Source organism: Nylanderia fulva, unplaced genomic scaffold (genome assembly GCF_048542155.1).
Source record: "Nylanderia fulva isolate GAGA-0341 unplaced genomic scaffold, ASM4854215v1 Scaffold4, whole genome shotgun sequence".
In the NCBI taxonomy this organism is placed as follows: domain Eukaryota; kingdom Metazoa; phylum Arthropoda; class Insecta; order Hymenoptera; family Formicidae; genus Nylanderia; species Nylanderia fulva.
This window is the reverse complement of record NW_028190476.1, coordinates 2,784,411-2,796,495: the sequence shown is the minus strand read 5'-3', so window position 1 is coordinate 2,796,495 and position 12,085 is coordinate 2,784,411. Positions and strand designations below refer to the sequence as shown.

The window sequence follows — 12,085 nt, the reverse complement described above, 5'->3', positions numbered from 1 at the left end:
CTCGACTATCATAACATTTTTTGAAGCATTATGAGCGGAATCATTTCCTTTCGTTTTGAATCAATATTACTGCTTCATTTAATAAAATACAATTTTCTTATTTTTATATTTATATAAAAGATAAATTGCATTTATATATAAATATAAAAAATAAATTCAATAAAAACTAAAGCACAAAAATTCTATGAATCGAGACGAAATGACGATGTAACTTAGATGTTTTCCTTCCGCTTGAGGAATATTATCGCAAACAGGCTTCGAAAAAACCAGGCAAAATACAGAGTGAATTCATAGACTTGGTGCACTTGTAATCCTTTGTGTCTAAGTTACATCGGAGATGCACTGTCGCCCTTCGCGCTTCCCTTACAAAATCGAGATCGTTGTCGTAAGTGAACGTGTAAAGATCGGCGACGAATCTCGAGTCCTTCTTGTAATGCTTGCGCGATTTATTGCTGCTGCCCATGATCGCGCTCTTCCAGATCTCTTCCTTCAAACGTCCCGTGCTACTTCGTCCTTTCCTTCATGAAACCTTCTTTCTATCTCCCAGATCCGCGATGATCTAGAAGTCGGACTTATCGGTGTCGACAGCCAAGGTTGTCGCGGCTGACCCCGAAGACGAGTCACGGGACCAGACTTATTCCTGGCTCGCGCGCACGGGACTGCAAAGCGAGTCGAGCGAAATCCTTCGTTAAGGTTGCTGATCGCAAAGGAGGTGCTCGATGCTGAATGGTGGTGGTGGTGGTTGCGGTCGTGGAGGTGGCCCTGTGTCCGCCGAGGCCTAGCATCTAGGAAAAGGCCTCTCGCAGAGAGAAAGTGCTGGGTAAGAGTGTGTTGGTGCATACATTATGTTGCATCGGCCGCGTTTCCGAGTTCGTATGCAATTCGCTTCATCTCTTTGTGGAAAACGGGCGGAGAGAATCGCTTCCGATGGATAGTTGTTCACAATAGCTCGGCCAGGAACGAACGACTGAATGAACGATCTGATAGCGAGATATGCGCAGATTCTTGATGTATAGTCTCGTGTTTTCGATATGGAGATCTCACTCGGAAGGAAAATTCCCAGACGCGAGGAAGTTGATACGCGATATACATGTCCATCGTTGTCTAGATTTTACATCGTATTTCGATATTTGTGTAACGTTGTATTATGCATTGTATGCCATTGTCATTCGTAGCGTTAAAGTTATATAGTGCGCTCGGTAACTCGATAACTTTGTAATCTGATAACTTGACAAACTACGGACTGACGCTACGATACGAAACTAAGAGTGCATTTTTGTTGAAAAGTTACATTATGTAGAAGAGCGAGGCTATATTTTGCAGCAGAAATATGCGAAACGTACAAAAAAATATCGAGGATTGAAAGATATAATTAAAAAGACATTGTTCACAAATAGGGATCTTATTTAAATATTGATTCGTGAGAAAGTAACGTGTATAAATTAGTTTCTAAATATTTGATGAAGGCATTTTTATCTCGTTCCAATCTGCTGTGTATTCTCATATATATTCTCCTTCTCACAGAAACAGCGTAAATAATTGTGCAACTGTTGCATTTCGCTGGGTAATTAGAGACATACAAAATAGAAAGTTATACATTCAATTTGCACAATTGTATTATATGTCTTATTGTATGCTGGAAAGTCTAGAGAGTGATCTGTCACACGCAGAAACGCTTCAAAGGCTATAGCCGGATAATATTAGAAAAAATGCTTAAACAATACTTTTCAACCAAAAAAAGTTTTTTAGCGCAGTTCAGAATCCTCCATCCCCTTTCTCTCTTACATAGCAATAATTTTTTAGGTTTTTTGACGTACTTATGAATTCTTGATATAAAAAATTGCTAATAAGAAACAATGTTTCTTCTTTACAAAAATTGTTTAAAATTGTTTTACTATCACATTTAAAGTAACACCTATCAAGTGTGGCAGTAAAACAATTTCAAAAATTTCTTGTCAAGAAAAAACATTCTTTTTTATTAATATTTTTTCCATCAAGAATTTATAAGCATAATACGTCAAAAAAAATTAAATTAAAAAAATATGTTTTTTTTCTATGTAAGAGAAGGAGAGGGTCGAGGGTTGTAAACCGCACTGAAAAACCCTTTATTGGTTTATTGCGTAAACACTTTTCATTTCGCGCAGGAACACTTTACCATCTTATCCGGCTATATGGTCTTTTTATGCGCTATGCAAGTTGCAGCTGCATCGCGTCGCGTCGTTGCAACAAAAGATCGTTAAATCATCTTCGGGGTCGTGCGTAAAACGTTTCGGTTGACCGATCATGCGTTACTTCTGACCTACGCGCGATTCAGCATTCGGTGCACGAGCCTCTCGATTTTTAAGCGAGCAGAGATCGAAATTTTGTTGTCAGAAAAATAGTAACATAATAAAATTAAATAAAAAAAAAAAAAACGCGTGGAGAAAGCACATATTTTCCTTCGCATTAGGTATCGAAAATATAATATAGCCGAATGCAGACAGAGCTTGGTTATTTATATTTCATCGTGTGCTTTCATGCACTTCGTCACTTGAGATCATCGAGCGTGTCAGAGTTTATCAATCACGCGTGATATAAACGTCATATGCTTGTCGAAATTAATAAATAATCAGGGGATCTCTTTTATTTTTAATATATATATTTAAAAATAATATATTAAATATATATATATATATATATATTAAATATAAAAAAAACTTATCATATATATTTAATAAGTTCTTTTTCATATATTATTTCGATAAATTAGAAAAATACATATTATTTCGATAAATTAAAAAAATTTTCCTAGATTGAGTTAGGGGAGGGCAATATTGTTAAAATAAAAATCTGTAAAATATTGAAAGCTGCATGGAGATGGTCCTTTGTATATCTCGTTACACGTCTGCTCTCGTATCAACGACCTACATATCATCCGCCCACTACAGATGTCTCCGCAAAAATGCATTCAATTTCGCAGACGCGAAACTTTAGAAGACACGTAGAATTGGTGCTTTATTCTGCCAAACATTGAAGAACCAGCAGTAACCGTATAGGTATAAGATAGAATGTTCGAGTACGTTAAGTAGCATATGTGTGAATGAACCGAAGCCTTTCATTGACCCGAGAAAATTTAGATTTCTGTAGGAAAAAAGAGAGGCAGGGGAGATATTGGAAATCGATAGAATCGCGTTTGGAATGACATATGTAAAACGGTGAATTAGTAGACAAATATACACATGGAGTTCCAGATTAAGGATTTCATTCCTAAGCCATTCTTTATGAATGACATTTATTATATTTGCATAAGGAAAACATCGCTAATTACTCACCCGACGTTCCTCCTCGCGAGCAGCTCTGAGATGTGACTCGATCGCGTCCAGATCGATCTTCGGCATCGCCGTCTCGATGTTGTAAACATCAAAGCCGCCTGTAACAGTGCGCGAATGCTAAACGTGAGCACCTTTTGCGGCGAGAGGAAGGCACATGACAGACTGAAACAACCGAGCGGAAATCAAGGAGTGTCGGAGCATCGTGTGCACGCGTAATCTCGAGTGGTCGGTTTTAAATTTACGGTTTATCTCGTTCGACCAATACCATTTTTTCAAAGTATATATCTATATATATAGAAATCATAGGACGCCTCAAATCTGTCTCGCCATCATTTTCATCGTTAATTTCTTCCCGATTTAATATTCATTCACGGAACTTCTTAATTTAGAAAAATCTAAAATGTGAATTGATAAGAAAATTTTATCACGCTAAATTTAAGATAATTTTATTTTAGTATAAGATCTTATTTTAAAATTAAACACCGTCGAGGTGTTTAATATTGAAAATCATAATGGCATCAACAAAAAAAAATACTTATTAAGAAATGTTTCAATTTGATATTAAGTTGACAGTACTTGTTAATTTAGAAAAATCTAAAATGTGAATTGTGATAAGAAAATTTTATCACGCTAAATTTAAGATAATTTTATTTTAGTATAAGATCTTATTTTAAAATTAAACACCGTCGAGGTGTTTAATATTGAAAATCATAATGGCATCAACAAAAAAAAAATACTTATTAAGAAATGTTTTAATTTGATATTAAGTTGACAGTACTTCTTAATTTAGAAAAATCTAAAATGTGAATTGATAAGAAAATTTCATCATGCTAAATTTAAGATAATTTAATTTTAGTATGAGTTCTTATTTTAAGATTAAACACCGTCGAGATATTTAATATTGAAAATCATAAACTTGTGGCATCGAAAACAAAATACTTTATTAAGAAAATAGCCTTTTCAAGGCACTTGCATAACTGTATGCAACAATTATGTAGAATTCATCAGATACGCTGATAATGTAATAGTAATTATTTTTCCAATTAAGTGAACAACATTGTAGTTAATTACCGTAAAACATGCCGCAAAGTACATTGCGCGCATTCGTTAGGAAAATATACATTATACAGAATATTCTAAAAAAATATATTCAAGTTTTTAATATTTATTTTTTTATTTTTTAAATATATATATATTACGTTTTTGATTCAGAAAAGTGAATATATTTTGGGGAAAGAAATGGCAACCCTTAATATTTAAAAATCAGCAATTATAACAGAGAGAACATTAGTTCGTGAAAAATCAATATTAATAAAAAGAGCCAATAACAATATAAAAATAGCTGAAATAATGGAAAAAAAGTATTTACCCGATCCATTATCGATGTCGGGCCGGCGTTTATCGGAACGTCTCTGGGATTGTTGCTGCTGCTGCTGCTGGCGGCGCTTGGCCTGATTCTTGGCCATCTTCTCCTTCTTCCGGGCGTCCGCGCTGGAGGCCTCCGGGAGTTCGCGGTCCATCAGTTTGTTGGTGTCCTCCATACGATCCTTGATGGCCGAGGTGGCTCGCGATTGCTCGCGATTGCCACGTATGCTCTCGATGGACTCCATCGCGACCACGTCTGGCACCGGCTGGGCGTACTTCTCGAAGTCGACGCCGATGTCACGGCCGATGCTCGACAGCAGATCGATCTCCTCCAGCTTCGTATAGGTCGGCCGCTCCTCGGCGAAGCCCTCGGAGTAATCGCTGTTGCTTCCCGACTCGTCGTCGTCGGCTGAGCCGCCCGCCGACGTCGTCGTCCCCGGCTGGCGGTTGCCTATTTTGGATCCGGTCTAAGTGAGGCAACTCCTTTGCCTCGCGTATCAGGTCGATGTGCTCCACCGCGACGTCCTCCGTCTGCGTGCCCGAGATCGTTTTCGTATTTAATCGAGCGTGCATGGGAGTCATAGACGGGCGCGAAACACCCGGCGACAGGAAGTAGGATTAAGCGGGATTGTCATGCAAATTCATTGTACAGGAATCTTGCATATCGTCTATGAATATTTTATGATAATTAAGTATTAATTGTCTAGCTGAACAATATAATTAGCATCAATTTAGACATCAATAGGAATCGAGATAATTGTCATCTCTCTTCGGGGATTTTGCTTTTGTTGCCAATTTTTTAGTCCCATCTTACAAAACTCGTTTCTAAAGCTGCGTCTTCATTGGAGGGAGCAACATGTTATTCTTAAAAAAGTTGCTAGTTGTCGTCAGCAATATAAAAGTTGCCGCATTCGAAGCGGTCAGGGAAATCTGGAAAACCGGGCATTGTCAGGGAAATTTATAAATCTAGAATTGTCAGGGAAAGGTCAGGAAATTTGACTATTTATCTGAATTTTTTCACATATTATTCTACATTTGTTTCAATAATTTGACATTTTTTATTAAATAAATATAAACTTTTCCTTGACTCCCAGCACGCTAATTTCCTGTGTTGTTAAAAATCGATTCGTTCATTTATATTTTCATCGTCGTGTTATTTTATTTCAATGTGTTTGATAGATACAAAGCTAATTTAAATTTTTGTTTCAACTTCCGAACCTTTTTATTGTTGACAAAAATATCTCAAGGATTTCATGATTTAACATTTAATTGGTTTATTATATAGATATATGCAAATGATATATTTGGAAAAAATAATACTAAAAAGTCAGGGAATTTTGTTCATCGAGTCTGCTGGACACCTGAATTAGCAACAAGTCGCAAAGGAAGAAAACCCAATAATGCATCGCAGAGGATATCGTTAATTCTCGCTCACCTCGCTGATCTCGCTGGTCTTCCCGGAATCCAGGATTTCCTCGATCTCGGGAAACTGCAGACTCTCATTCACGCTCGTGGTGAGCTCCACCAGCTCGACCTCGACTGGTATCTCTCTCTCGCGCTTGTTCTCGAGGATCGGTCGCGACAATTCAGGAGCGAGCTCGTTGACCTGGTCAGCCAGAGCTTCCTCCTGCTCGTCCAGGAGCGTGAGATGGGTCTCCGCCTCGACGACGCCGTTCACGACGACTTCCTCCGGTTCCGGGGACAGTGCCTTCTCCTCGGACCTGGACACCTCCACGCTCTTCACGTAGTTGATGCACTTTTCCGAAGGCGGCACCACCGCCTCGTACAAAGAGGTCACAGTCTAGAACGCGAGAGAGAGAAGAGTGGCGATGATGATGATGATGATGTCACGCGAGAACTCGCTCGTAGGAGTATACACCCGATTATTTTTACGCGTTGATAACTCGCGCCGGCTGCTCTCGTCCGGTTTTCTCGTCAGTGACAAGTTTCATTTGCTTACTCATACGAGTTCGCGGGAATGTCATCGCGACAAGAATTGCGCGAACCGAAATGATTGAATCCCCTTTGCTGACGGTTAATGCCGACCCAACGGGATCAATCATCCTTGACTTCATGAGTAGAGATAAGTCGAGCATTCATCGTGCAACATTTTTTCTTTCGCTATATACGTACATATTTTTTTCAAAGTTTTAAAATATTTAATGTTAAAGTACTTGAAGACGAAAGAATACTATTAGACATATTAAAAAACTTATACAATTTTTTTTTCAGGGTGTCTCCAGGATTTACATATGTGATTATTAGCACTTTTTCATTACTTTTGATCAATCAAATAAACTGCTATACAAATATGTTCCTTATATCCTTGAAAAACTGCATTAAAAAATGACAGCTGATTAGTTTCAGCAATTTCATGAAACACCCTGTACAAAATTAAATTTTCATCTACAGATTCTCTAGGACGTGAACTGAATTCCAAGTTACAGGTATAATATTATACAATGAGTTAAAAAAAATTACCTGTATATTGAACTTGGGTTTCTCGTAAAAGATCTTGCGGTCGTTGTGCTGTCCGCAGAGATGATTGATGCTGTCGTCGACGTTGTTGTTGTACTCGTTGCCGTTCTCCGGTGCCGCGTCGCGACGATGGACACTGTAGAGAGGCGGATAATCGGAGCAGCTGTCGTGCTCGTCCTCGGTCAGATCGGTGTCCGACAGCAGGGAAGGCGCCAGATGCTGGAAACCGGGGTAGTTGGGGTTGACGATGCCGCGACAGCCGGCGGGTAGATTCCCTTCGTCCGACCAGTCGGACCACTCGGACGGTGTCAGTTCGCGCGACGAATTCTCGTGCGAAGAGTTACGTCCTGGAACATTTCGCAGCCGCGCTTGTCTCAATATTGGCCGGATAATTGGACGCCGTGACTCATCATTATCATCACCGACTGACTCGCGCGCTCGTAAAAAGCGTTCACGGTGCTATTACAACTCATTAGATTTGTATAGTATGAGTAATTCGTTACAGATTAATTGACTGATTAGTGGAAAGTGTCTTCTGACATGGAAGTGTTTTTGCCAGTTCTTGATCTTGGAAAAGTTCTTGCGGTGCCCTATAGAAAATCATTAGATCGCGCATTTTATGAGATCTAGAAGATGTTTGATTTTATACATGATCTTTGGTTTTATTACCCAAAGCTGCGGCGCTTTTTTCATTTTATAAATTCTTCTGTGCAGGTAGATAAATAATAAATTCTATAGATTTTTTCGACATATATTTTATATTCTAAATTCAAGCTCTTTTAAATTAAATGTTTATCTATGCATCCTTGACATTGTAGAATTACGTCACATTAATTATACAAATTTTATAGACACAATTTTTATTGACCTGATTTCGTGATTGATTTCGTATTATGCTTTCTTGGATAATTTTTGGATTTAAAATTAATTATTGACTCGAAGTTTTCGACAAGTGTAATAGTCATTATATATATGTGTCCAAATTTAATTATCAAGCTAATTGCGAAGAACTTTGGTTAAAACTAAAGAACTAAAAATCCCTGTTCTTTACGGATGATGGTTAATGTCAAGGATGCACGCGCGCGTTATTAATGGCATTCAGTGGAAAATATCGAAGTTCGCTACATGCGCTCTTGCAACGGAACCTTCAAACGCCATTGCTTTTCAATAAAATCTCGGACATCAGTATAACACTATGGTACTTAAAACGAGCATGATTGAAAAGTAGGCCAATCCATTGTTCAACGGACGCGAAGATCTATATTAATGGACCTATAACGATTCAGTACGTCCCATTTATTATTCCGATATTTCTCCAATCACTTTAATAAATGTATTTAAAAATACGTTTAAATATTTCATCATTTCGTCTTTCTGAAATCTCGAATGCACTTTATCAATCTCTTTTCTCGTTATACACAGTTTTTCGGATTATACAGGGTGTCCCATAGGAAAATGCTAAAACTATAATCAGCTGTCATTTTTTAATGCATGCAGTTATTGAGAAAATCAAAATTATGTTGGAAAGAGGAAACTCTGCAGTTTTTAATGGATATAAATAAAATGTTTGTATACCAGTTTATTTTATTGATAAAAAGTAATTAAAAAAATGCTGATAATCTTAAAATCACATAAACTAATGATAAATATTTTCAACAGTGTCAGATTTAATAGCAGCTATTAAAAAGATCGTCAATAACATTAAAAATGACATGTTAAACAAAATTTTTTACGAGTTTTCGTAAAAGAACAGAATTTTGTATAAATTTAATTGGAGTGCACTTTGAAAATATTTATCATTAGTTTTACATGTGTGATTATTAGCACTTTTTCACTACTTTTTTCAATCAAATAAACTCGTATACAAACATTTTATTGATATCCACTAAAAGCCGCAGACTTTCCAACATAATTTTTCTTCAATAAATGCATGCATTAAAAAATGACTGCTTGGATTAGTTTGAGCAATTTCCTATGGAACACCCTGTATGTGATTGAATGGTATTGTAAGAGCTGATATGTATCTTTCCAAGATGATTAAATCATAGGGGAATAATTGAGAACGAGGGAGCTCACCTTCGTAATCGGCGAGGCTCTCGATGGAGCTGCTCCTCGACTCGGTCAGATTGTTGTTTACATTGGCGGATTGCTCTTCGATCGTGCCTAACAATACAGATCTCTTACTTATATATTGTTTATTTCATTTTTTTTCGTTTTTCCGGATCCTCTTTATCGATTCTCTTTCTTTGAATTTATTTCAGAAGATTTTTACATCTTTCTAATATATCATCAAATTGCATGTTAAAATATTAATAAGAGTCAACAATATGCGTATCCATTATCAAAATTGCTTCATGCTTAAATCATTCGATAAATTGAAGAAAAATATGAAAGGTATAAATATTCAACACAAAATGTAATTGAAAATAATATCTCTTGAGAGCGTAAGATAAAAATAGCTCCATCAAAAAGTCAATATTCTACTATCTCGTGAAAAAATAATTCCTCAAATATTTTTATAAAGCACAAGCGAATCATCCAGAGGACAATTAACTTGTTCTTTACTTGTTTATTATTTTAGATCGACAGTGTTTGCTGTTATCTAAATAAAATTATATAGATGATCATTTGGATGAAATTTTGACGTCATCTTATCTTTACATAGATGATAAAAATATATATCTATATCTGCATTCTCAATGAAAAAAGTGTTATCTTTATCAAATTGCTTCAGAGTCATGGCATATAAAAATACTTAAGCATAGTAAGCGATAAAAATTTATAAATAAAGGTATGGCTATAATTTTTATATCTCTTTTATAATATAAATTTTTTAAATAATTGTGTTTATACATAAGCGATTTTAAAAATAATAAGATGAATCGCCATATAATTATATTTAAAACAAAACCATCTTCATCTTAAGTTGAATTTACACACCTTCACCTCATCTTTATCAACATAGACAATTGCTAAATCATCCAAGCACAACACTGCAGATCGATATATATATATATTATTTATTATAGCGTTTATTATAACACGTTTATTCTAACACTCACCCTCGTAGTCGAGGCTCTCGACGGAGCTGTTCCTCTGTATTTTCGGCTCGGTGAGATTGTTGTTGACGTTGTTGGCGGGCTGCGTTGAATTGCTCTGCTGGACGTTGTCGCGCGCGATTGCCAGGGAGGACCACGTGGTGGTGTCCTCGGCCAGGCGGAAGTCCGCTTCGTCGCCGTGCGGCCCCCGGGTCGCGTTCTCGTTGCGATCGCCGCCGATCTCGGCGGCGCCGATCGACTCGTGCCTGCGGAGCTGGCTGCGGAGCGAGACCGAGAAATGAGTCCAGGTGGATCGATACTACTGCCTTGCCGTGTTAGGTATAACACTCCGGCTCGCCGAGGTATAGGCGGCAGCACGCCTACGAGGCCGCCGCGGACATTCAGGCATTTATATTTAGCGCCGACTTGTAACTAGGAACCGATCGGGAAACTTTGTCGCGGTTTAGCTTTCCAAGTATAATTGATATATATGCAATCTCTACGCGATACCGCACGTATATATGTATATATTGCGGGATGTGGAGATCGAAATAGGTATATGTTGCTCTTTTTTAAGAGGCAAAAAAAAAGAGATATATGTACTCGATGTAAATGAGAGGATAATAAATAATGCTCAAATTTAGAAAATTTACAGAATTTTCAGTGGATCATTTTTTGCTTCGTCTCATTAAAATCATTAATCGCTGCATATAATTTCCTAATGATGCACTTTTGATGCATGCATTTTTTATTGTCAAAGAAAATTGCAATTTTCTCAGAATTTAGCAAGAAAATATATGTAAATTCAGTGTACTGAATCTGAAATACCGATTAATGTAATTATTGCAAAGAACAGAAATTTCATAAAAATATAATATATTGAGATGAGGAGGGTGACGATTAAAAATCATGTAATGTAAAAAAAAAAAAAAAAAAAAAAAAAAAAAAAATAAAAAATTAGAATTTAAAATTAATCGAATATTCGGTGAATCTGAAATACTCATCAAAGTAATTGTTGTAAAGAATACAAATTTCATAAAAATAAAATCTATTGAGATGAGAAGGATAATAACAATTAAAAATCATGTAATGTAAGAAAATAAAAAATTAAGTTTTAAAATTAATCGAATATTCAGTGCACCGAATTTGAAAATACTGATCAAAGTAATTATTGTAAAGAATCCAAATTTCATAAAAATAAAATATATCGAAACGAGGAGGATGAAAACGATTAAAAATCATATAATGTAAAAAAAAATAGGACTCAAAACACGTTACGTAATAATGGAAAACGGAATGGTGAGGCAACTTTTCGCAAACGCACCGGCACGTTCGTCTTCAGGATTTCGATTAAGGGATATTATCTCCGCACGTGATCACCCGGCCGTCAATTAACCCCGTTTTGCAAGCTCGCGCCGAGGATATATCATCTCTCCTCCAAATACTTACTTGTTGTTCAGTCCTCCGGGATGCAACGGCACCGAGACCGAGACGGATTCTCTGAGCCGCATATCGATTCCTCGTCTAAAAAAAGAATAAACGAACGGCCAGCTTAAATTCACCGCGTCTATAGCTTTCCGAGAGGAAAGAAATCTCGCGTGCACCACCAGCACTAATTATTCTCTCCCGAGGAAAGAGAGAGAGAGAGAGAGAACGCGCGGAAACGAGATCTCTTCCTCCGATGACGAAACGATATAACGTCCGAGAGGAAAAGCTGCCAATCGAGGACGACGGAGTCGAACGAATCGATCGCACGACACGCTCTCTCCGTCTCCGGCCGGCATTCGCGAGACTAGCGAGGGTAAAAGGGAATGGGACTCACCGTCCGCCATGTTGAAGCCGTGCGCAAGGGTGCTCGCGTTCAACCCCGCGGTTTATCGACTCGCGCGACCG

At 37.3% G+C, this 12,085-nt stretch overlaps 1 protein-coding gene and 1 long non-coding RNA gene across 2 annotated transcripts in view; both read right to left on the bottom strand.

Annotated features, from left to right (window-relative positions):
* LOC146721881 (uncharacterized) overlaps positions 1-2,408 on the bottom strand; it is a 4,358-nt gene extending 1,950 nt beyond the window's left edge. Inside the window, exon 1 of the long non-coding RNA XR_014925462.1 lies at positions 368-2,408. This is a non-coding gene — a long non-coding RNA (uncharacterized LOC146721881). The remainder of the gene's footprint in view (positions 1-367) is intronic.
* The window catches only part of Schip1 (Schwannomin interacting protein 1), an 18,193-nt gene extending 6,108 nt beyond the window's left edge, over positions 1-12,085 (bottom strand). The window contains 9 exon segments of the mRNA XM_085486022.1: positions 3,312-3,409; positions 4,681-5,137; positions 5,139-5,207; positions 6,112-6,477; positions 7,158-7,501; positions 9,231-9,317; positions 10,217-10,470; positions 11,642-11,716; positions 12,015-12,085. Coding sequence (XP_085342148.1) covers positions 3,312-3,409; positions 4,681-5,137; positions 5,139-5,207; positions 6,112-6,477; positions 7,158-7,501; positions 9,231-9,317; positions 10,217-10,470; positions 11,642-11,703 — 1,737 coding nt within the window. The 5' untranslated portion in view covers positions 11,704-11,716; positions 12,015-12,085.